This window comes from Lipophrys pholis (assembly GCF_963383615.2).
Source record: "Lipophrys pholis genome assembly, chromosome: 12".
NCBI classification, from domain to species: Eukaryota; Metazoa; Chordata; class Actinopteri; order Blenniiformes; family Blenniidae; genus Lipophrys; species Lipophrys pholis.
This window is the reverse complement of record NC_137641.1, coordinates 1569933-1595352: the sequence shown is the minus strand read 5'-3', so window position 1 is coordinate 1595352 and position 25420 is coordinate 1569933. Positions and strand designations below refer to the sequence as shown.

General features: G+C 47.0%; 2 protein-coding genes across 3 annotated transcripts; both read left to right on the top strand.

The window, feature by feature from the left end:
• Positions 1-3175: 3175 nt before the first annotated feature.
• LOC308118068 (molybdopterin synthase catalytic subunit) lies at positions 3176-5464 on the top strand. Its single transcript, XM_080477289.1, has 5 exons — positions 3176-3312; positions 3388-3496; positions 3718-3874; positions 5111-5234; positions 5336-5464. The coding sequence occupies exons 2-5, from the start codon at positions 3388-3390 to the stop codon at positions 5444-5446; spliced, it is 501 nt and encodes a 166-aa protein (XP_080333415.1). The 5' UTR covers positions 3176-3312; the 3' UTR covers positions 5447-5464.
• Positions 5465-10274: 4810 nt separating this feature from the next.
• Positions 10275-21685, top strand: ugcg (UDP-glucose ceramide glucosyltransferase). Of its 2 annotated transcripts, none has more exons than XM_080477386.1 (10): positions 10275-11052; positions 13169-13313; positions 13909-14011; positions 14088-14189; positions 14262-14374; positions 14447-14625; positions 14701-14787; positions 18102-18209; positions 19150-19228; positions 19301-21685. In XM_080477386.1, exons 1-10 carry the CDS (start codon positions 10955-10957, stop codon positions 19469-19471), a joined length of 1185 nt encoding a protein of 394 aa, XP_080333512.1. In that variant the 5' UTR covers positions 10275-10954; the 3' UTR covers positions 19472-21685. The 2 variants fall into 2 exon arrangements, with proteins under 2 accessions (XP_080333512.1, XP_080333513.1); XM_080477387.1 differs by having other exon boundaries at positions 10646-11052; positions 13933-14011; positions 19301-21273.
• The last annotated feature ends 3735 nt before the right edge of the window (positions 21686-25420 follow it).

Here is a 25420-nt window from a genome sequence, read left to right as displayed (position 1 = left end):
TTGAACGATTCGGAGAACACGTCTTTTTATTAAACTGATTCTCGTCATTCAGTAACTCTAAAGAGCTGCTTTGTCCCTCATGTCTCTTCTCTTGCTCAAGCTCAAATATGCACAGCGCCCTCTGGCGTATTAGATGTGCAGCACAATCAGGGGGCTTTTCCACCGGAAAGAACCAGGTTCTAGTTCTGGTCCAGGACCAGACTCAGCACTAGTTCTTTGTCTTTCCACCTCCAAAGCCCCGGCCTACCAGGGGCTAAACTGCTGCTACACTGGCCCCACATCGTTGGTGGACCAGAGAGGAGCCAGACGCATCATCATCAGAGTTATCTCTGGAGTTATCTCTGGAGGTATCTCTGGAGTTATCTCTGGAGTTATCTCTGGAGGTATCTCTGGAGTTATCTCTGGAGGTATCTCTGGAGGTATCTCTGGAGGTATCTCTGGAGGTGTCTCTGGAGGTATCACTGGAGGTATCTCTGGAGTTATCTCTGGAGGTATCTCTGGAGGTATCTCTGGAGTTATCTCTGGAGGTATCTCTGGAGTTATCTCTGGAGTTATCTCTGGAGGTATCTCTGGAGTTATCTCTGGAGTTATCTCTGGAGTTATCTCTGGAGGTATCTCTGGAGTTATCTCTGGAGGTATCTCTGGAGGTATCACTGGAGTTATCTCTGTAGTTATCTCTGGAGTTATCTCTAGAGTTATCTCTGGAGGTATCTCTAGAGGTATCGCGACCTAAAAGGCAGAAGCGAGGCTGTACCAGCTTTCTGAAAACTCCAACGGACACAGAGCCCCAGAGTGGTTCTAGAGAAAATAATAAAAAATATGCATGGGAACGAAATAATAAGTCGTTCCCTGAAGTTAATAATACGAGGGAACGGGATTATTTAATTCGCGTTCTAACGTCACGTCCAGGTCTTGCTTCACGTTCTGACCGCCGGCTGAGGAGCTGCAGCCGTTGAGCAAGGCAGTGTGAGGCTGCAGGGGGCGCTCCGTTCCGAGACGCTCCACTATTATTTTCTAATACAGAACGTCTTTATAATGAAGTAATACTTTAGGTTCCTCAGGAACTACTAAACAAACTACAAACTACTGTAAATGAAACTTGGAGTTTTTAGAGCTAAAATGAGTCTTTTAATGGCTTCATGTGAAAGAGAACTTTAATCAGAGTGTTTACCTAGGTTACCATGGAAACGGCTGTAGAGCAGCGTTCTATCATTCTACACCTCCATTCTATCATTCTACACCTCCGTTCTATCATTCTACACCTCCGTTCCTCCATGTTGAAGCTTTTGATTCAGACACTCCCAGAAATAAAGTGAAAGGAGCAGAAATTCACTATGTAACGCCCAAATGGTGAAAAATAAGACCCAAACTGAAACAAGTGTTATTTGTTCCCCTCTATGTCCACTCTGGGGCTCTGGACTAAAACAAGACGGACGTGAACAAACACCAATAGAGAGACAAAGAGACGTAATGTCTTCTGGCTCTTTGGTTCATCAGAGGTTCAGGTCAGACTAGATGGAGCGACCCGGACTAAACCTCTGGTACAGTCCGTCTCCTGGTTCCTGGACGAGGCTGTCAGAGTGGAATTGGTGAAATCAGTGACGAATCACGATTTGGAGTGACGCAGTGACGTAGCTCTACTGGCTCCGCTAACGGTGGAAAGAGAACCGGTTCTTTGGTGGTGCTCATTTAAGAACCGGCTCTGGTACCGGCCCTGAACTAGAACCTGGTTCTTGTTGGTGGAAAAGCCCTATGAGAAGCAGTAGACCCTCTGACGTCACTCTCCTGCAGAGCTTGGAAATGCGAAGTCAAATTGAATTTTGATCCTTTTTTTGCAGGTCGGACGTGAAAACGAAAAAGTAAATCCCTCTTTAGGTTTTCTTTTGAATTTTGTTACAAAATCTACAACCTGAATAAGGAAATGAAAATGCAGCTTGAATGAACTATTATTAATTTAATTTATGAGTCAGATAATGCAGCTATATCCTTGAAATGAAAAAGTATTTTTGCAAATGCATTTCAATTTTCAAATTTGACAATTCTAAATGAATTTTGGTCACTATTTGCTGGAGTGTCTCTTGAAAATTAAATCTTAATCATCATTTTCTTTTTCATTAAGTCACAGAATAAGCAGCCTTGTCAAAGAAAATTAAAATGCAGTAAATGCAGTTTGGATGATTGATTATTAATTTTTATTTATGAGTCAAGAAATGCAGTTTAATCTGAAAATGAAAAAGTATTTCTGTTAATACATTTCAAATAGATTTTTGAGCCACATTCGCTATCATGTTTACTTTGGTGGTTGGCGGACTTCCGGGTCTCCATGTGAAAACAAGAGCAGAAGAAGAAGCAGGAGCCAATGGCAGCGCATCCGGAAGTGAGTGGACACTGTCACAGCTGCTCGTGCTTCTCAGGTGAGGGACGTTTGTCCCGTGGACTCCTTCATGTCTGCACAGGTGAGTGAGCTGCGGTTCGGTTCGTCTCGGTGTGTACATCCTAAAGGGGCGGGGCCTGCATGGGGCTCCTCGTGAGCAGCACGCGGAAGTCACTCAACAGAGAAAACAGGAATGAGATCTGAAGAAGGGTGTCAGTGTGTGTGTTGATGCTGTTCTTCTTCACGTGTTTGTGTGTTGAGGCTGTTCTTCAGGTGTGTGTTGATGAAGTTGTTGTTCTTCAGGTGTGTGTTGATGAAGTTGTCGTTCTTTAGGTGAAAGTTCTCTACTTCGCTCAGAGTGCAGAGCTCACTGGACTCAAGGAGGAACACCTGGTTGCCGTGCCAACACCAATCAGCAGCCAGGACCTGTGGGGACTGTTACTACAAACACACCCAAGGTACCTGCACTGTTTCAACATAATAAAACAACCCTGTTACAGCATAACAAAACAAATGTATTACAACGTAACAAAACAAGGGTGTTACAATGGAACAAAACTGTTACAGCATAACGAAAGTGTTAAACGTAACTAAACAACAGTGTTACAACATAAATGAACAGCGAAACATTACAACAGTGTTACAATGTAACCAAACAGTGTTACAACGTAACTAAACAACTGTGTTACAATGTAACTAAACAACATAACATAAAATGTGTTACAACGTAACAAAACAACAGTGTTACACTGCAACTCAACAACAATGTAACGACGTAACAGAGCAACTCCTGGCGTGTCCAGGCTCTCCGTGCTGCGTGATCACGTTGTCCTGGCGGTACGTCAGCAGTACGTTGCTGTTGGCGACCAGCTGGTGACTCTTGGAGACGGAGACGAGGTTGCCGTGGTGCCGCCGCTCAGCGGAGGATAAACCTGAAGGTGAATGATGAGCAGTACAATTATGTCATCGGTGTGCTGTCGTGACCTTTGACCTCATGGTGCTTTCTGTTTCAGATGTCTGAGCCGGGAGACGTCTGCAAGCTGAGCCGTGATTGGCTCAATGTACAGGAAGTGGTGGACGCTGTCAGCAGTCCTTCCTGCGGAGCCATTTCAGTCTTCATAGGTCTGCCCCTGACCCCTGACCCCCTGTCTCTCTCTCTCTCTCTCTCTCTCTCTATCTCTCTTTCTCTCTCTCTCTCTCTCTCTCTCCCTGCCTGTCTGCCCCTGACCCCTGACCTCCTGTCTCTCTCTCTCCCTGCCTGTCTGCCCCTGACCCCTGACCTCCTGTCTCTCTCTCTCCCTGCCTGTCTGCCCCTGACCCCTGACTTTCTGTCTCTGCTGCAGGTACGACCCGTGAGGACGTGGTGGAGAGCAGGAAGGTGATTGGTCTGGAGTACATGGCATACGAGTCCATGGTCCAGTCAGAGTTCACCAAGCTGTGTGCTGACATCAGAGCGCAATGGCCAGATGTCGCACGCATCTGTGTCCATCACCGACTTGGGTACAGATGCAATTGGTGCTACAGACGCTACTCACATTACAGCTTCTACTGGTGCTATTTATGCTACTGATTCTACCGGTGCTACAGACGGTACTAATGCTACTGGTGCTACTGATGCTACTGGCGCTACAGACGCTACTAATGCTACTGACACTATCGTTGCTACAGACGCTACTGATACTACTGGTGCTACTGACGGTACCGGTGTTACAGACGCTCCTGATGTTACTGGTACTAGTGATGCTACTGACATTACTAGTTCTACCGGTGCTACAGACGCCACTGAGGCTACTGGTGCTAAAGATGCTACTGAGACTACGAGGGCTGCAGACGCCACCAGTGCTACTGATGCTACTTCTGCTACTGACACTACAGACTTGACAGATGCTACTGCTGCCACAGACATTATTATCGATGCTCCCAGTGCTACTGATGCCTCTGGCGCTACTGATGCTACTGGTGCTACTAACACGACAGATGCTACTGGTGCTACTAACACTGCTACCACTGCAGACGCTATGGTGCTACAGATGCTACTGGTGCTACTAACACGACAGATGCTACAGATGCTACTGGTGCTACTAACACGACAGATGCTACAGATGCTACTGGTGCTACAAACACGACAGATGCTACTGGTGCTACTAACACGACAGATGCTACTGATGCTACCGGTACTACTGGTGCTACTAACACGACAGATGCTACTGATGCTACCGGTACTACTGGTGCTACTGACACTACAGATGCGACAGACGCTATGGTGCTACTGATGCTACTGATTCTCCTGACATATTCATGACTAGAGTCTGTAGTGTGTTTAGTGTAGGTAGTGTAAGGACCACTGACAGTACCATGGTACCATAGACGGTACCACAGATTGTACAGACAGAACCACAGACAGGTTGTGAGATTCAGATAGAACAAGTTGAATCTGGCACTTTGAACATTTTAAAACAGTTTCATACGGTGGTGGTCGGAGGGGCCGTTGGGCAAGGCACTTTACCCACATTGCCTCGTATGAATGGTGGTAGGGGCCGTTGGCAGCCACGCCTCTGTCAGCCTGGCAGCTCCAGGGCAGCTGTGGCTACAACATAGCCTACCATCACTGGTGGGACTGGTGTGAATGAATAATGCACTTTGAGTCAGCTCGAAAAAAGCGCTATACAAATCCAACCCATTGTTATTATGAATCACAGATTAAAATGTAGCTGACCTTTGACCCCGACCCTTCAGGTGGGTGAAGGTGGGTGAGGCCAGCGTTGCCATGGCGATCTCATCTCCTCACAGGCAGGACGCCCAGCAGGCGGTGATGCTCTGCATCAGCCGGCTGAAGGCCACCATCCCCATATGGAAGAAGGTGAGGGACAGATGGCGTCTGTGGAATTGTTGCTCCGCCCACCTGTCTGTCAGTCTTCCTGTCTGTCTGTCATCCTGACTGTCTGTCTGTTGTCCCGACAGGAAGTGTATGACACGCACGAAACCAGCTGGAAGGAGAATGCGGAGTGTTTGTGGGCGGGGCCTAGCAACCAGCGTCCAATCACATCCTCTGCAGAGATTCAGAAGGAATAAATTGTTCATCACTGAAAATGTCTGTGTGCTGAGAACGGAAAGCAGGAAGTGTTGGCGCAGCAGATCGGCGAGTTATGAGAGTTTGATTTATGATTTTGTGTCGGTAAATCTCAAGGGAAAGCACCTATAGTAGGAAAGAAGATGGGAAGTAGGGAGGAGGAGGTGTGGGTAAGGCTGGACGGATCACTGACTGATGGCCTGGAAGGTCCAGAACGGTGGTCTGTACTCCACTCTCAACAATCTCTGGCGAGGTTGGAGAAAGGGACAAGTGAGAGAGACCGTGATGGAGTGGAGGCGAGCGAGAAAGAGTCGGGGGGAATGGCATATGAAAAAGGAAGAAGAGTAAGGATAGCACCGGCGGGGAAGTGACAGCGTGGGAACTGGTCGAGAGAGAGAGAGAGAGAGAGAGCGATATGAATGAATGGTATGGTGAGGTCTGCGGGAGAGGGAGGTGGATAGAAAGTGGACCCGTTGAAACTGACCAAAATACTGAGGGAACAGATTGGAGAGGTGAAGTATGCTGGAGTGCTCGGGGAGGGAAACCTGCTGGTCGGCTGAGTTAGTGAAGAGCAGGTGAGGAAGACTAAGGGGCTGCTGAATGTGGGAAGGGCAAAAGAGGTGAAGGTAGGAGAGCAGAATGATGGAATCCAGGAAGTGAACTATGGAATACTCCTAAGTGTTGATTTAAAAAAACTGGTAGAGACTGAACATCCTGATGATTCATCACCAAGTTCAGCATAAAGCCAGACAACAAGCTTCTCATTGCAATCAGCTGTGTTGAGTTCAACACGTGTGCTGTGGTAACCACAGCGCCGCCTACTGGGGATGTGAGGTGATGAGCAGAGAGGTGGAGGTACAGCAGGTGAAAAGGAAACAAAAAGGTGTTATACACCGAGGCAGTAAGGATTGTAGTTCAGGGAAAGCAAAATAACAGGAGTGAGTATAATAAAGAGGCAATGAAAGAGTAGAAAAGAAGAAGGCATGGGAAGATAAGAAGAAGCTGGTGACTTTTATTACAGGGGTTGTAAATGCAACAGCAAGTATGAAATGAAAAAGGGAAAGGATTGAGGTGAGAGTGATCGCTGCAGCACAGCACCGAGGCATGGCAGGCCTGAAGTGGGAGGAAGGGGACAGGCAGGTAGCCAGGAGCCAGTATGTGGATGATAATAGTAATAATGCTGATTCTGCACTGGAATGCACAGAGCTTGATTGCAAATGGGCAGGATTTTAAACAGTTCATAGCTACAAGGGAAGAGAAACCTGAACATGTATATAGGAGACTTGGCTGAAGCCTAATTTAGATTTTGTGATTTATGGTTATGTGTCTGCTAGAAAGGATAGATGAGAAGGTGTAGGGGGAGGGTGTGTCACGCTTGTTAAACAAGGGCTACCTTACAGGGTGTCGGGTGTTGGGACAGAGCATGAGTACATTGCCATGGAGGCATGGGGGAATAATAAGAAGGTTATTGTAATTAATTAATTATAAGCCATGTAAAAGATTACAGTTAAGTGAGCTTGAAGGAGTAGAGGGACATGGTGAGAGTAATGTCATTTGGTGTGGGGATTTTAATGTACATAACACACTGTGGGGGAGTGAGAGGGTGGATAACAATGGTCAGGTAATAGAGGACTTGTTAGAGGAGGGTAAAAAACCAGGGTTGATGTGGTTACAGGAAGGGAATAAGCATCGGACCTAACATTGGTGTCCAGTGGATTGGCAACAATATGTAATTGGACAGTGTACGGCAAGGGAACTATAGGAAGTGATCCCTACCCAGTGACTTGTAAGATCAGCATCCATGCCCCTCCCCCCTTCAGTCACTGAGACCTCCAGGTCTCGGGGGGGGGGGGGGGGGGGGGGGGGGGGGCGTGAAATGGATGATTGAAAAGGCAAACTGGGGAAAATTTGAGAGGAAGTGTGACGGATACATAAATCCGATTGAGAATGATCTAGATATCAAGACATTGGCTAATGAAATCAAAAAAAGCCATAATACTCACAGCGAAAGAAGTTATTCCTTAAAGTAAGGTTAAGAGGAAGAGGAAGTTAGTACCTTGGTGGGGTGATAGGTGTAAAGACGCAGTGAAAACAGGAATAAAGCATTTAAGATAGTAAAAAGAACACAGCGCTTCCAGGCAATGGGTCAATATAAACAGGCTCAAGCAGTAGTGAGGAGAGTGATAAGACTGTCTACTGGAGGAAATATTCCAACTCAATTGGTAGTATCACACAGGTAGGAGAGATATGGGGAATGATTAGAAAGATGAGGGAGATAGGAGGGAGTGGAACTATCCAGTGCTGAGTGATGGAGAAGAGGAAGCAGTAACAGATAAGGAACAAGCTGAGGTAATGATCAAAACATTCGTCTCAATACATAGTTCAGATCAATTGTCTGAGGAGGTGAGGAGAGGCAGGGAGGAGACCAAGGAAGGAAACCAAGGTGCTTTCCTGAGGAAGAGGAGTGATGAGGAGGAGTATAATATTTCCTTTATAATGGAGGAGTTAAATATGGCTCTGGAGAAAATGAAGAGATCAGCACCAGGGAAAGACGGTGTGTGTTACTCAATGTTAAATCATCCAGGTGAGGAGGGTCAGAAGAAGTTATTGAGTTATTCATACTAAAGGGAATTTACCAGAGAGTTGGAAGGAAGCCATAATAATCCCAATCAGAAAACAAAAAAGGAGGTGAAATTATATGTGAACAATGAGAGGGTAGATAAGTTTAGATGTTTGGGGGTGTGGGTTAACATGGAGAGAGCATGCACAATGTATGAAGGTTCTTAATGTTATGTGGTGTCTAACAAGGGTTAAATGGGGGGGGGGGGGCACGGCGTCATTGAAGCAAATATACACAGCTCTGACTGGATTATGATAGTGTGGCATATGGGTCAGCTGCAGAATCAGTGTTTGAGAGGCTGGTGGTGGTTCAGGCTCAGGGATTGAGGGGGTGTCTGGGAGCAGGGAGGACATCTCCAGGATGGGGCGGGGGGAGTGCCTCTTGGTCTACGGAGGAAACAGGTACAAGTTCATTACTGGATTACCTGGAAGGTTATGGGGAGGAGCATCCAACTAAGAGAGTTATGAAGAACTGCGGGGAGCGGGAGAAAACTAAAAAACTCCGTTCTGGATGGACCGGAGGGGAAACGGAGAAAGAGACGGGAGTGCAGGGAATAAAGTTCTCAGTAATATGGCCAGAAGTTCCTGTGTGGAGGACTGAGGGAAGAATGATAGATTTAAGCTCGTTGACTAGAAAGGAAACTCGAGAGGGGCTACAGTTGATGGGTGAAGTCTGTGAATATATAGAAGAATATTATTGGGACTATCTAGAAACCTCCCCAGACGGATGGAAGGAGCCAGCAACAGGAGCTCCTGGAGGAGCAGTGGTGGAGGTGGAGCCCGGGCATGAAGGAGGGATGAGAGAAAGAACATCAGATCACCTGGGTGTGTTTCCGGTGGAAGTGTATGCCATCTTGGTGGCAGTGAGGTGGGTGAGAAAGGAGAGAGGAAGCAAGGCTGTGCTGTGCAGTGATTCGGCGGCTGTATTAAAGAGCCTCAGGTCGGGGATATCACACTGCAGACAAGACCTGCTGTACAAAGTACTGGCAGAACATTCTGAGGCTAAGAAACGGGGCAGAAATGGTTTTTTTCTGGGTTCTGTTGGTATAACAGGGAATGAGAAGGCTGACAGGCTGGCTAAGAACGCCACAACCAAAATGAAAATAGACATCAGCATCATGTTGGCAAGATCAGAAGGGAAATCTATAGCACGGAGGGAGGGACATAGAATAGGGCAACAACAATGGGACAGGGAGGACAGAGGAAGACATCTGGTCAGTATTCAAAATAAAGTGGGAGGAATGAGGAGTGGAGGAGGCAGTAGGGAAGAAGAGACGGCTTCTACAAGACTAAGAGTTGGGCATACTTATCTGAATAGTACAAAATACATAATAGGGAAACATCCAACAGGTCATTGTAGTACTGTATATGTCAAGTTCCAGAAACAGTGGAGCAGTGCTGGCGAGCTGCAGGAAGTATGGGGGGGGGGGGGTAAGAGGGAATATGGTGGAGGGACTGAGGAGAGAAGGAATGGAAGGAGGAAGAGTGAAGGAGATACTGGTGTGGGGAGAAAGTGGAAGGGGCAGGTTCCTAAAGGTACGGAAGAGTTTTAGGGCCACTGAAGAAAAAAAAAATCTGAGGCTAAAAAAAACCAAAAAAACCTTCGTGGCCTCAGAAAAAGTCGAAAATCAAAGTCGAGATTTATTTTTTTCACGGTGGAAAAAAAAGTCGGTCCCTCCACATGTCAGCGGTGAGACTGCTTTCTCCTGATGCATCAGGTGGTTTAATGAAGGGATGAAACGATGCTTCAGGACAGAATGTCTCTCATAAACACAGTCAGTTATCATCAGTATCAGGACCAGAAGAGACAGAGCAGCTGCTGCCTGGTTCTGTAGAGCAACACAGTTATCATCAGTATCAGGACCAGAAGAGACAGAGCAGCTGCTGCCTGGTTCTGTAGAGGAACACAGTCAGTTATCATCAGTATCAGGACCAGAAGACACAGAGCAGCTGCTGCCTGGTTCTGTAGAGGAAGTTCGTCCAGTACGAAGGACAAAGACACGGATCCCGGCTGCTTATTTAAATCTTCTTATTAATCAAGGAAATCCTGTGTAAAATCACGTCCATCAGCAGGAAGCAACCCGATATAGTCAGAATGAAGTGATTTAATGTGAATTCACATCTACGGACAGACGATGAGGGACGGACAGACGATGAGGGACGGACAGACGATGAGGGACGGACAGACGATGAGGGACGGACAGACGATGAGGGACGGACAGACGATGAGGGACGGACAGACGTGGAAAAAAAAAATCTCCACTTTGATTTTCGACTTTTTCTGAGGCCACGAAGGTTTTTTGTTTTTTTTAACCTCCGAATATTTTTTTTTTCTTCAGTGGTCCTAAAACTCTTCCGTACCTCCGTATAAAGGCAACGGGGTTATTGGGGTAAATATAAAGCGGTGGGACTGACATCGAGAGGTAGAACCGGCAGGTGGAGGTGATGCAACAAACATGGATGCAAACTGCCGTAAAACCAAAAAGAAGAAGAAGCGTCTGCGTGCTTTTATTTTGAAAACCTCCGCATTTGCTTTTGAGCATTTCCAGTTCCGGCAATCTGTTCCCTCCCCCCGCCTGGTCAGCTGACCGAGGGCCGGTCTGCTGACTGTCAGACCCCGAACCTCACACCGTGACCCGGACCGAGCAGCCCCAGGCCGAGCTGGTGCCCGAGTGACCGCCGGCGGAGCTCCTGAGCCGGACCGCTCCGTAACGCCGCCCCGCTGTCCGCCAGAGGCCCGGGCCTTCCTGCCGGAAGCAGCCGAGCCCGTCACTCCCCGAGCCGGACTCAGCTCGTCCCGGTGGTCCCGCTCCGAGGCCGTGTGACCCTTGCACCGCCCGGGAAGCCGCCCCGGAACCCCGGACCGCCGCACCGGACCAGACCGCTCCGTCATGGCCGTGCTGGAGTTGGCCATGCAGGGCCTGGCCGTGTTCGGCCTGGTCCTGTTCCTGGTGCTGTGGCTCATGCACTTCATGTCCATCATCTACGTGTGAGTGTCCCCGGGGGGGGGGTTCTGAATTGGGGGGCTCAGCCCTAGAAGCAGCCCGCGACTGTCGCTCCTCCGAGCGGTTTCCTTAACGTCGGCCAGCCGGGAAACATCCGTGTCGCTTCGGCGAGCCGTGGGGCGCGTTTTCCTGGTCCGCTGCTCGGTAGCTGAAAGGGGAAGGAGAACCGGAGACCGGCCTCCGTCAGGCCGGACCGGGCTCCGTTAACCCGGGCTCCGGTCTGTCACAGGTCATGAGCTCGCTGCTCAGATTTCCTGGTTCCTCTGTTGATGCAGAACTTCGTTTAAAAAGCGTCGCTTTTAGTGTGTTTTGTTCGGATTGACTGCTTCCCTCAGTGACCCCCGGACCCCCGGACCCCCTCCTCCCGTCTGGGCAGGGGGCGCGGTTCGGGCTGTGGCTTCAGCCGAATGGCTTCAGTATCCGTGATAACAATCCAACTTGGTCATTTATTTTGACAGTCACCGTAATAACAATCCAACTTGGTAGTTTTATTTTGATGGTCACCGTAATAACAATCCAACTTGGTCATTTATTTTGACAGTCACCGTAATAACAATCCAACTTGGTAGTTTTATTTTGATGGTCACCGTAATAACAATCTAACTTGGTAATCTGTCCACTAGAATGTCCGTGTTCTCCGTGTTCATGTTTAGAGCCTGTTGTTCTCCACTGCATGTGTGTGTGCTTTCATTACTCAAACTAACTGCAGCACCAACTAGTGGCCCAACATGGAAACTACACTGTTTTCACGTTGTTGTGCATACGTGACACATTATCTTTAGCAAAATCCCCAAAACAATGTGATTTCACTTGAAACGAGTCTAAACCTGCCGGAGTCTCAGGCCCCGCCAACGCCAACGCCAACGTAACCATGTTTCTGTCCGATCCTCTGCATGACTCAGCGTTTTAGGAGCCTGGAAACGTGATTTTTTTTTTTTCAAACGTGTTCCAGAGAGGAGGAATTAGAAAGCGACGCCTCGGCTTTGACGTGTGGACGGACAAGACGGACATTAGCTGAAAATGTCATGGCCCCGCCTCTCGACCTATAACCCCGCCTCCCTCTCCGTGACGTCATTAACACCACCAACATGGCGGACTACCTGCTCCAGGTGGAGCTGCAGGAGCTGCTGATGCTCGTCGCTTTAATAAGGACACATGCTGGATTTGGCCTTTTCTATGTTTTTTCATGCTCCGTGTCTTCTTCTCTGTTTCTGCTGTATTTCTGTGGTAGCGTTACAGCGCCACCTATAGGCATGGGAGGTGTACTACACCGTGTTGAGGATTTCTCATGGCGTCATGACCGCAGATGTTTCATGTGTTGGCGGGAAACTTTTTACGAACGACGGGGAGAAAGAAGACGGTTTTGGCTCGTGGTGATGAGGACTGATGCTACTGGAGTCTAAACCTCCATCAGTAAACCTCCAACAGCTGGATTAGGAAATGGTCTAGGGTCCTGAAGAAGCTTCACTGAACGAACAAAAAAAGCTTTTTCAGCGGGAGCGTTCATACTCCGAGAAGAAGCTGTGGAACTCGTGGCGCCCCTTCGGCAGGCACACATCTGTGAAGCAGCATTTTAACTTTTCAACGCCGCAGCTTATGTGTCGCTTCCAATGTTTTCAGAAACACATTTCTCTGAACTGTTTCACTAATAAAAGAGAAAGTTTGTGTCTGAGCCGCCATGTTGGTCCGGTTTAAAGCGCTGGAGCTGAGTGATGCGTTCAGGTGCATCACGTCAACCTGCACTCCGACATTTTAACGAGCTGCGGCTCTCGTACAGTAGCGAAGTTACAAGCTAAAGATGATTAAAATATGACTGATAGTCATTAGTGAGCTGGAACACGCATGAGCAGCACACGGCAGTGCAGAACCAACATACTTCGGCCCGGACGGTGGGCACAGCCCAAACAAATTTATTGGGCTAGAAGAAGCTGGATGAAAGAAATGACATCATTTTGTTGGGCAGGACCCGCACTGCTGAACTTTCTTCTTGTTCTTATGGAGGAGGAATCGGCCTTAACCATCTTTGACAGATGTGGAGCCTGCAAGAAGGTTCTGAGGAGAACCTGTGAGTGACCTTCCTCTTCTTCCTCCTCCTCTCAGGCGGCTCCACCTCCACCGGAAAAGGTCGGAGGTCAAACAGCCCTTCGTTCAGCTTGCTGGAGTTTCTTTGCTGAAGCCTCTGAAGGGCGTGGACCCCAACCTAATCTCCAACCTGGAGACCTTCTTCACTCTGGACTACCCCAAGGTGCAGTACCAGACCAACTGCTGACTAACCACTGACCAACTAGACCAACCACTGACCTACCAGATCAACCACTGACCAACCACTGACTAACCAATGACCAACCAGATCAACCACTGACTAACCAATGACCAACCACTGACTAACCAATGACCAACCAGATCAACCACTGACCAACCAGATCAACCACTGACCAACCGAGGACCAACCACTGACTAACCAATGACCAACCAGATCAACCACTGACCTACCACTGACCAACCAGATCAACCACTGACCTACCACTGACCAACCAGATCAACCACTGACCAACCGAGGACCAACCACTGACTAACCAATGACCAACCAGATCAACCACTGACCAACCAGATCAACCACTGACCTACCACTGACCAACCAGATCAACCACTGACCAACCGCTGACCAACCACAGACTACTCACTTTCTAACCACTGATCAATCATTGGCCAACCACTGACTAACCACTGACCAAAGACAGACCAGCCACTGACCAGCGACTGGTCACCCACCTACTAATGGCTGTTGTGTAGTTGTGAATCAGTGTAGCTGGACTGGTTGTGTTGTCCTGGTGTTGCAGTACGAGATCTTGCTGTGCGTTCAGGACCAGGACGATCCGGCAGTGGACGTGTGTAAGAAGCTGCTGGGGAAGTATCCCAACGTGGACGCTCGATTATTCATCGGTGAGAAATGTTCTTCTCCTCAATGTCGCCTGCTAACAGCCACTAACATTAGCATGAACTCTGTCCCGGATCTCAGGTGGGAAGAAAGTCGGAATCAACCCCAAAATCAACAACTTGATGCCGGGCTATGAGGGAGCCAAGTACAGCCTGGTGTGGATCTGCGACAGCGGCATCAGAGGTCAGAACCGGCGCCGGCGCTCTTTCCATCGCCACTAACGCCCGTCACTGCTAATGCTAACTGTCTCTGCAGTGAAGCCTGACACGCTGACGGATCTGACCAATCAGATGACGGAGAAGGTGGGGCTGGTCCACGGACTGCCGTACGTCGCCGACCGCCAAGGCTTCGCTGCCACACTGGAGCAGGTGACGCTAACGTAGCGCTAGCTGCTAGCTGCTCCAGCGGCGTGGATGCTAACAGACGCGACCTGTGTCCAGGTGTATTTCGGGACGTCTCACCCTCGCTCCTACATCTCTGCGAACGTGACGGGGATCAAGTGCGTGACCGGGATGTCGTGTCTGATGAGGAAGGACGTGCTGGACCAGGCCGGCGGGCTCGTGGCCTTCGCCCAGTACATCGCCGAGGACTACTTCATGGCCAAAGCCATCGCCGATAGGTTAGCACGTTAGCATCAGCCGCTCGGAGCGACGGTGATGGGTCGTAATGTCTCGTTTTGTCCTTGTCCCCGCAGAGGGTGGAAGTTCTCCATGGCAACACAAGTGGCACTGCAGAACTCCGGCTCGTACTCCATTGGACAATTCCAGTCCCGCATGATCAGGTGACCACAGAGCCCCTTTTAGCAGCAAACGTTCAAAATGCTTTGACAAAAACCTACAGACAGAGCCATTTACAGACACTTCACTCTGCCGCCTGCACCACAGTGTCAATAAAGTTTAATACTGAAGAACAACAGCTGTCAATAAAGTTTAATACTGTCAACAACAGCTGTCGATAAAGTTTAATACTGAAGAACAACAGCTGTCAATAAAGTTCAATACTGTCAACAACAGCTGTCAATAAAGTTTAATACTGAAGAACAACAGCTGTCGATAAAGTTTAATACTGTCAACAACAGCTGTCGATAAAGTTTAATACTGAAGAACAACAGCTGTCGATAAAGTTTAATACTGTCAACAACAGCTGTCAATAAAGTTTAATACTGAAGAACAACAGCTGTCGATAAAGTTTAATACTGTCAACAACAGCTGTCAATAAAGTTTAATACTGAAGAACAACAGCTGTCAATAAAGTTTAATACTGAAGAACAACAGCTGTCGATAAAGTTTAATACTGTCAACAACAGCTGTCAATAAAGTTTAATACTGAAGAACAACAGCTGTCGATAAAGTTTAATACTGTCAACAACAGCTGTCAATAAAGTTTAATACTGAAGAACAACAGCTGTCAATAAAGTTTAATACTGTCAACAACAGCTGTCAATAAAGTTTAATACTGAAGAACAGCTGTCGATAAAGTTTAATACTGAAGAACAACAGCTGTCAATAAAGTTTAACCCTTTATAGGGCACTCATTGAAATACTTTGAAATTCAAAAATTCAACTTTGGAGTGTTATTTGGGGACCTAACATGACATAATTACTGTTTTAAAATTTTTGACATTTTTGCATTTTCATGGAGAAAATTTACATAAATGAAGTTACCATATTTGGGTCCTTGCCCGTTAATGGTAAAAAAAAATCCAAGAAGTTTGTATATAAAAAATCCAAGGAAAAAACATATAAGTTGAAAGGAACATGTATTTCTTTAAAATTAGAATAACTTTTAGAACAATACAACATAAGTGCTGATACAGACACCTGCCAACTTACATAGTGTCACTTTAGACAACATTAGGACACTTCTTGAAGTAACGAACAGATACGCTCACTGTCCATGCAGAGGTGGACCTTGCAGACCCTGCAGATCACATTTGCCTTGAGAAAGTTGCCTTTCCTGCTGCAATACTTGCATGTCTGCCATTTGGCATGTACAGGAGCATTGAAGAGGAAGAGGTCAAACCACGCAGCCATATTTGGGGTGTGGCTGCGGTGTCCTGGGACAGGTGTCGGGACATCAGCAGTGGTGGCCAGGCTATCAACAGATGAAGATGAACTTCTTCTGGAGCTAGGTGTGACTGGCCTCTGGCTGCTGGCTGCCTGGAATACCTGGATTCTTAACTCTTTCAGAGACTGGGTATTCTCACCAAGGGCCTTACAGGCCCGCTTGTACATGACCCAGGCATTTGTGAGGCTGACATCAATGACATATGCAAACAGATGCAGATACCACCTCTTGGACTTCATGGGGGTGCGGTGGAGGTATACCAGCATATCATTCTTATCAATGCCCCCCATATTGGCATTGTAACTCTTGATGACAGCTGGACAACTCACTGGCTGTTTCATCTTGGTCTCACTGCAGTCCCTGATAACTGAGGACATCGGCTCTACCTGCATGTCTGTTGACAGCAGAGTGAGAGTTTTGTTGTCCTTCCACCTGATGGCCAGTATCCCATCATCACTGGTGACATAGTCATATGTACCACGCCGGACAACCATTGTCCCCATCTCCTTGATAGACTTGAGTGGAGGAATATAAGGGTCTGCCACATCTTCATCTTCCTTCTTATCATCGTCACTGATGGCATGATCGGCTGGCATGACAACACTGACCCCCCATTTGCCATAAACCATCTGAGCAGACACTTGCTAAAAATGTATCCAATAGAACTGGAATTAGGTCATAAACTAGGAAAAATGTAACAAATTGCTATTTATACCTTTAGGATTTCTAAATTAATGGGTTAAAATTAAGTCTGAATCACTGTATTGCAGGTATTACTGTTTTAAAAACATTTAGCAACATTAAAACATAATGCCCTAACTTGCATTGCCTTATTTGTAAGGAAAATGTGTTGAGTATGACTAGTTAGATGCATCGGGCATATGTCCAAAAAAGGTCACACCAAGCCAATTCTCATTTTTAGGTGAATCGGGCATATGATCATATTTGGCACCCACATTTTTCATGCTGTAATTTCACTCATTTCATGAAGTTACTCACAAATAACACTTATTTCATGACTTAGCACAACTACTCAACATTAAAATGTGTGAGTTTCATCAACTTACCATGGTTAGTTTTGATGTTTCAACTGTAAATGCACAGTAAGTTTAGCCAAATGGCCCCCTTTTTCTGACTTCAGAGAAAAAAGGAAATTGGAGGCCTCCCAGGTCTCTGCTGATTGGTCAAATGTCACAATCATGTGGTCTGTGATATAGAGTAATCTCTGCTGATTGGCTGGGTGAAGACCACATGGTTCTTGATCTCACCTAGGCAAAGTACTGGTGCCAAATGTAATGTGTGTGGAAATTACCAAAAACGGTCACTTGCCCGATAAAGGGTTAATACTGTCAACAACAGCTGTCAATAAAGTTTAATACTGAAGAACAACAGCTGTCGATAAAGTTTAATACTGTCAACAACAGCTGTCGATAAAGTTTAATACTGAAGAACAACAGCTGTCGATAAAGTTTAATACTGTCAACAACAGCTGTCAATAAAGTTTAATACTGAAGAACAACAGCTGTCAATAAAGTTTAATACTGTCAACAACAGCTGTCAATAAAGTTTAATACTGAAGAACAACAGCTGTCGATAAAGTTTAATACTGAAGAACAACAGCTGTCAATAAAGTTTAATACTGAAGAACAACAGCTGTCGATAAAGTTTAATACTGAAGAACAACAGCTGTCAATAAAGTTTAATACTGAAGAACAACAGCTGTCAATAAAGTTTAATACTGAAGAACAACAGCTGTCGATAAAGTTTAATACTGTCAACAACAGCTGTCAATAAAGTTTAATACTGAAGAACAACAGCTGTCGATAAAGTTTAATACTGAAGAACAACAGCGGTCAATAAAGTTTAATACTGAAGAACAACAGCTGTCGATAAAGTTTAATACTGTCAACACCAGCTCTCAATAAAGTTGCTTAAAGTTTTTTGTCTCCAGATTGACCGAGCTGTTGTTAATAAAGTTTTTGTCTTTGGGTGGACAGGACTGGTGTTAATAAAGTTTTTTGTGTCCAGGTGGACCAAGCTGAGGGTCAACATGCTTCCTGCCACCGTGTTGGAGCCAATCTCAGAGTGTTTCCTGGCCAGTCTCATCATTGGTTGGGCGGCTCATTATGTATTCAGGTATCAGCCAATCGCAGTGTGGGAGGGGCAGTGAGTTCATCAGTGGGCGGGGCTTCAACTGAGCCTCAAATCCCATCCACAGTCTCCGAGTAGCCTCAAACCCTGTCCAGTCTCTGAGTAGCCTCAAACCCCCTCCACAGTCTCCAAGTAGCCTCAAACCCTGTCCAGTCTCTGAGTAGCCTCAAACCCCCTCCACAGTCTCCAAGTAGCCTCAAACCCTGTCCAGTCTCTGAGTAGCCTCAAACCCCCTCCACAGTCTCCGAGTAGCCTTAAACCCCCTCCAGAGTCTCAGAGTAGCCTCAAACCCTGTCCAGTCTCTGAGTAGCCTCAAACCCCCTCCACAGTCTCCGAGTAGCCTCAAACCCCCTCCACAGTCTCTGAGTAGCCTCAAACCCCCTCCACAGTCTCCGAGTAGCCTCAAACCCCCCTCCAGTCTCAGAGTAGCCTCAAACCCTGTCCAGTCTCTGAGTAGCCTCAAAGCCCCTCCACAGTCTCCGAGTAGCCTCAAACCCCCTCCACAGTCTCCGAGTAGCCTCAAACCCCCCTCCAGTCTCCGAGTAGCCTCAAACCCCCTCCACAGTCTCCGAGTAGCCTCAAACCCCCTCCAGTCTCCGAGTAGCCTCAAACCCTGTCCAGTCTCTGAGTAGCCTCAAACCCTGTCCAGTCTCTGAGTAGCCTCAAACCCCCTCCAGTCTCTGAGTAGCCTCAAACCCCCTCCAGTCTCCGAGTAGCCTCAAACCCCCTCCAGTCTCTGAGTAGCCTCAAACCCTGTCTAGTCTCTGAGTAGCCGCAAACCCCCTCCACAGTCTCCGAGTAGCCTCAAACCCCCTCCAGTCTCTGAGTAGCCTCAAACCCCCTCCACAGTCTCCGAGTAGCCTGAATCCCCCTCCAATCTGAGTAGCAATACCGGGTCGGTTACCGAGTGTGTTGTGTGTTGCAGGTGGGACATGATGGTCTTCTTCATGTGTCACTGTCTGGCCTGGTTCCTGTCCGACTACATCCAGCTGAGGGGTGTTCAGGTAAAGTGAGCGACTTGTTCTGAGATGAGCATCTGACACGTTGACTGACTCTGGTCTCCCCGCCGCTCACAGGGCGGAGCCCTCTGCTTCTCTAAGCTGGACTTCGCTGTGGCGTGGTTCATCCGGGAGTCCATGGCGGTGCAGATCTTCCTGTCAGCTCTGTGGGACCCGACCATCAGCTGGAGGACCGGGCGCTACCGGCTGCGCTGCGGTGGCACGGCCGAGGAGATCCTCGACGTCTAGCCCCCCTTCCCGCCCTGTCGCCATGGAGACCTGAGCTCCTCGCCGTGGAGACCGGAGCTCCTCGCCCCGTTGCCATGGAGATGGCGAGGATGCCACAGAGACTGATGTTTGTTTTTTTATGAGAGGAAACTGAAGCGTGTTTTTAACTATTTATGTTCTTTTGGTGCTAAAATGAAACAACGCCACAACAAGCCAATGAGAGCGCGGGAAACCCGAACCATCGCTCTGACTGCGGCTCGGCCAATCGATAGACGGAGCGTTTGGCGGAACCAACCGGAGACCAAAACATGTTTGATTCTGGAATCCGCCTGAAGTTGGCCGCTACACATGAAGAAACTTTAGTCCCAATCTTATTTATTCACTAACGACTAATTCAGATGGATTCCAGAACGACGCGCCTGATTGGTGGAAGCCGACGGGTTCAGAAGACTGAAAAACATCCGACAAACAATCCGATCAAACATGGCAGCTTCCAAATCTAATGTGAACTAAAAACTGGGACATGATTCCCACAAACGATCTGAACTTAAAAACAATCTGAACTTGAAAAACAATCGGCATGCTACCAAACACCCCACCTGGACCCCAATGGAGCAAGGTTCCAGTTGCCATAGAGACATGAGGAAAAGCAAACCGGCCAATGAGAGCGGAGCTGTTTAGTTTTGTGAGCACTGATAATAATTTTCAGTATTGTGACGAAAGGTCTAAACATTTCACCAAGTTTCATGAAAACGGACCAATTTAATCTAAAAACCTTCACATTTCTCAAGTTTTGTTTTGACTTCTGAACACTGTGTGTGTGTGTGCGTGCGTGCGTGCGTGCGTGCGTGCGTGCTGCTTCTCGTTAGCATAGCTGCTGGGTGTTTGGTTGATGACATCACTTGTCGGACGAGCGCCTGACGGTGTCGTCCAATCAGATCTTTAGATTGATAGTGTGCGAAGCGACCAATCACAGTGGAGCGTTGTGTCAACACAACAACAATAAAGTTTTAAACTGTTAAAAGGATCCGCAGGCCTTTCTGCTCTTTGATTGACTGGCAGGGTGGAGGGGGCGGAGCTTAGAGCTTCTAGGATCATGGGATTCATACATTATGTAGACCACCACACACACACACACACACACACACACAGACGTGAGGCCTCGGCCCCTCCCCCTCTGGATCATCTGCACAGCGTCTTCCTGCAATCTGACGACTCAATGAAAGAAAAAACATCCAAGCCATCAGAATCACAGAATCTCCTCCATGTTCAGCAAATACTCACTTAAAGTCCATATTGAATGAAAACCCTGCTCAAAGAACACACGGTAGACCTGTTGACTGGTTCACTAGTCTACACTAACTAGTGTTAGCCAGTTAAAGTTGACCTGTTAATTAGTATTAACTCCTTATATTAGTTAACTAGTAATGGCTAGTATTAAGTAGTTAACACTAGTGTCAACTGGTTCATTATATAAAGTCTCTGACCTGCAATATTGCTGAGGCCACAAGAGCCGCCGAATGAACCCAGAACATAAACCAAAACATCAACTGACAAACAAACAGGAAAGAAAGAAAACAAACACATTTTTCCAAACCTGCTCCCACTCAAAACCAGGATCTAGAGCAGGGTGATGGTTCCTCCATAACCTGTCCAGTGGAAAATCAGAGTAAGAAGATGTCAGGGAAAAAGAGTACCGTTTGGAAACTGAGCCGCTGTTATTTCAAATTCTAAAGAGTTTGGATGGATAAGGCTTGCTGGAGGAGAATACTGTGTGCATTAAGAGCATGTCTAAGTTGTAAATAAAGAAGAATGAGAAGGGCGGCAAGGCTAAAGTGTCTCTTACGTCCTGAAAGGAGCGTAAACCTGCATGATTCCAAATGTCACCGAGATATCGGATGCTACCGTCACTCCAAGGAGATGCTGTGATGGTCTGCCTCCAGTCACAAGGCTCTTGTTGTGGAATATTGGAGAGAGCGTGTGCCACTTCCAGGATAGTCCAGACAGGGATTCAACCTTGCGCCAGCTCGGAATGAGAAAGGAGACTATCGGACCAAAACAAAGTTCACATTGTAAGTTGGATATGTTGAAAAAGAGTATCCCTTGCAACGTTAGTGGTCGAACGTTATCGTCCTCTAATTCACGCCAAGTGACAGTTATTTCAGCATTAGCCCACACAAAAAGAGGTCTAAGAACAAAGAAATAGAACTAGAAAATAAAACCAGGTACTGCCAGACCTCCGTCTCGTGCTCCTCTGTAAAGTTGACAGTTTTAAGTGAAGCCGCTTTTGAACACACATGAAGTGACGAAGTGATTCAGACCAGTCAGGTTGGTGTTTTCTAACCCAGCCAGAGGAATCCTGTGAAACTCGTATTGACCCAGACACCCGGATGAAAATCTGAGTAGCTCTGGAATCTTCCTCAATAGTTTGTCTTTCTGTGAACCGAAGAGCTCCGAGGGTCTTCTGCTACGTTCCTACACTCCTGCTTCTCTTGAGGAACTTCTGACCTGCTACACTCACTGACTCTCACTGACTCTCACTGACTCACACTGACTCACACTGACTCACACGGACTCACAGTGACTCTCACTGACTCTCACTGACTCACTGACTCTCACTGACTCACAGTGACTCTCACTGACTCACTGACTCTCACTGACTCACAGTGACTCACACTGACTCACACTGACTCACACGGACTCTCACTGACTCACAGTGACTCACAGTGACTCTCACTGACTCACAGTGACTCACACTGACTCACACTGACTCACAGTGACTCACACTGACTCACACTGACTCTCACTGACTCTCACTGACTCACTGGGTACGTCCGAATTGTCCCTCCGAACTCCTTAACTATTTACTTCTCCTGAACCTCGGAACTGTTCTGTGTGGCGGCCATGATAAGGACTGTCTGAATTCTCAATAAGCAAAGGAAAGGAGGCTTGTTGCTTCCTTTAGAACCTCCTTTAGCCTAGGAACCACTGATGGATCCTTTAGAACCTCCTTTAACCTAGGAACCACTGATGCTTCCTTTAGAACCTCCTTTAGCCTAGGAACCACTGATGGTTCCTTTAGAACCTCCTTTAGCCTAGGAACCACTGATGGTTCCTTTAGAACCTCCTTTAGCCGAGGAACCACTGATGGATCCTTTACCAAAGGAGACCAGCTCATGATCCCCCACAATTCCTTGCGGCGACAACATTTAAAGGAACCCGCTCATCGGAGCGTTCAGGGAAACTCAGGATGACTGAAAAAGGAGCAGATCATGTAAGTTACCAAAGTAATAATCTGCCTAGAACCACTTGAAATCATCTAGAACCCAGATTAACTTTCTGTAGTTCATTTTAAGAAACTTCTAGTTCTTTCCCCACCATGGCAGACGTCATTAACTAGAGCCGCCGTCGCTTTATTATGACGTCACTAAGGGAAAGTCTGACTGCCTCACCACCGTGATCTCCTTTACTAACTCCTTTAGGAAGCATCCTGACACCTTTCCTTAACTCCTTTAGGAAGCCTCCTAACACCTTTACTAACTCCTTTAGGAAGCCTCCTAACACCTTTACTAACTCCTTTAGGAAGCATCCTGACACCTTTCACTAACTCCTTTAGGAAGCCTCCTAACACCTTTCACTAACTCCTTTAGGAAGCCTCCTAACTCCTTTCACTAACTCCTTTAGGAAGCCTCCTAACTCCTTTCACTAACTCCTTTAGGAAGCCTCCTAACACCTTTCACTAACTCCTTTAGTAAGCCTCCTAACACCTTTCACTAACTCCTTTAGGAAGCCTCTTAACACCTTTCCTTAACTCCTTTAGGAAGCCTCCTAACACCTTTCACTAACTCCTTTAGGAAGCCTCCTAACACCTTTCCTTAACTCCTTTAGGAAGCCTCCTAACTCCTTTCCTTAACTCCTTTAGGAAGCCTCCTAACACCTTTCCTTAAGTCCTTTAGGAAGCCTCCTAACACCTTTCACTAACTCCTTTAGGAAGCCTCCTAACTCCTTTCACTAACTCCTTTAGGAAGCATCCTAACACCTTTCACTAACTCCTTTAGGAAGCCTCCTAACACCTTTACTAACTCCTTTAGGAAGCCTCCTAACACCTTTCACTAACTCCTTTAGGAAGCCTCCTAACTCCTTTCACTAACTCCTTTAGGAAGCATCCTGACACCTTTCCTTAACTCCTTTAGGAAGCCTCCTAACACCTTTCACTAACTCCTTTAGGAAGCCCCCTAACACCTTTCCTTAACTCCTTTAGGAAGCCTCCTAACTCCTTTCCTTAACTCCTTTAGGAAGCCTCCTAACACCTTTCCTTAACTCCTTTAGGAAGCATCCTAACACCTTTCACTAACTCCTTTAGGAAGCCTCCTAACACCTTTACTAACTCCTTTAGGAAGCCTCCTAACACCTTTCACTAACTCCTTTAGGAAGCCTCCTAACTCCTTTCACTAACTCCTTTGGGAAGCCTCCTAACACCTTTCACTAACTCCTTTGGGAAGCCTCCTAACTCCTTTAGGAAGCCTCCTAACACCTTTCACTGCCTCCTTTAGGAAGCCTCCTAACACCTTTCACTAACTTCTTTAGGAAGCCTCCTAACTCCTTTCACTAACTCCTTTAGGAAGCATCCTGACACCTTTCCTTAACTCCTTTAGGAAGCCTCCTAACACCTTTCACTAACTCCTTTAGGAAGCCCCCTAACACCTTTCCTTAACTCCTTTAGGAAGCCTCCTAACTCCTTTCCTTAACTCCTTTAGGAAGCCTCCTAACACCTTTCCTTAACTCCTTTAGGAAGCATCCTAACACCTTTCACTAACTCCTTTAGGAAGCCTCCTAACACCTTTACTAACTCCTTTAGGAAGCCTCCTAACACCTTTCACTAACTCCTTTAGGAAGCCTCCTAACTCCTTTCACTAACTCCTTTGGGAAGCCTCCTAACACCTTTCACTAACTCCTTTGGGAAGCCTCCTAACTCCTTTAGGAAGCCTCCTAACACCTTTCACTAACTCCTTTAGGAAGCCTCCTAACACCTTTCACTAACTTCTTTAGGAAGCCTCCTAACTCCTTTCACTAACTTCTTTAGGAAGCATCCTAACACCTTTTACTAACTCCTTTAGGAAGCCTCTTAACACCTTTCCTTAACTCCTTTAGGAAGCCTCCTAACACCTTTCCTTAAGTCCTTTAGGAAGCCTCCTAACTCCTTTCACTAACTCCTTTAGGAAGCCTTCTAACACCTTTCACTGCCTCCTTTAGGAAGCCTCCTAACACCTTTCACTGCCTCCTTTAGGAAGCCTCCTAACACCTTTCACTAACTCCTTTAGGAAGCCTCCTAACTCCTTTAGGAAGCATCCTAACACCTTTCACTAACTCCTTTAGGAAGCCTCCTAACTCCTTCAGGAAGCATCCTAACACCTTTCCTTAACCCTGTGATGTCATCCAGGGGGTTAAGGTAAAATCCATAGTTAAGGAGGTAGGAGGGACAATTCAGATGTACCCGCAGTAACTCACTGACTCACAGTGACTTACTGCTGACTCTCACTGACTCACTGACTCTCACTGATTCACAGTGACTTACAGTGACTCACACTGACTCACACTGACTCACTGAATCACACTGACTCACAGTGACTCACACTGACTCACACTGCCTCACTGACTCACACTGACTCACTGTGACTCACTGACTCACTGATTCACAGTGACTTACAGTGACTCACACTGACTCACACTGCCTCACACTGACTCTCACTGACTCACACTGCCTCACTGACTCACACTGACTCACTGTGACTCACTGACTCACTGATTCACAGTGACTTACAGTGACTCACACTGACTCACACTGACTCACACTGACTCACTGAATCACACTGACTCACAGTGACTCACTGACTCACACTGACTCACACTGCCTCACTGACTCACACTGACTCACTGTGACTCACTGACTCACTGATTCACAGTGACTTA

Coding starts and splice junctions, on each gene's coding strand:
- LOC308118068 (XM_080477289.1), top strand. CDS start 3,388: ATGTCTGAGCCGGGAGACGTCTGCAAGCTGAGCCGTGATTGGCTCAAT. Junction 3,875..5,110: donor TGTGTCCATCACCGACTTGG/GTACAGATGCAA, acceptor CCGACCCTTCAG/GTGGGTGAAGGTGGGTGAGG. Junction 5,235..5,335: donor CCATCCCCATATGGAAGAAG/GTGAGGGACAGA, acceptor TTGTCCCGACAG/GAAGTGTATGACACGCACGA.
- ugcg (XM_080477386.1), top strand. CDS start 10,955: ATGGCCGTGCTGGAGTTGGCCATGCAGGGCCTGGCCGTGTTCGGCCTG. Junction 14,375..14,446: donor TCGCTGCCACACTGGAGCAG/GTGACGCTAACG, acceptor ACCTGTGTCCAG/GTGTATTTCGGGACGTCTCA. Junction 19,229..19,300: donor TCCAGCTGAGGGGTGTTCAG/GTAAAGTGAGCG, acceptor CGCCGCTCACAG/GGCGGAGCCCTCTGCTTCTC.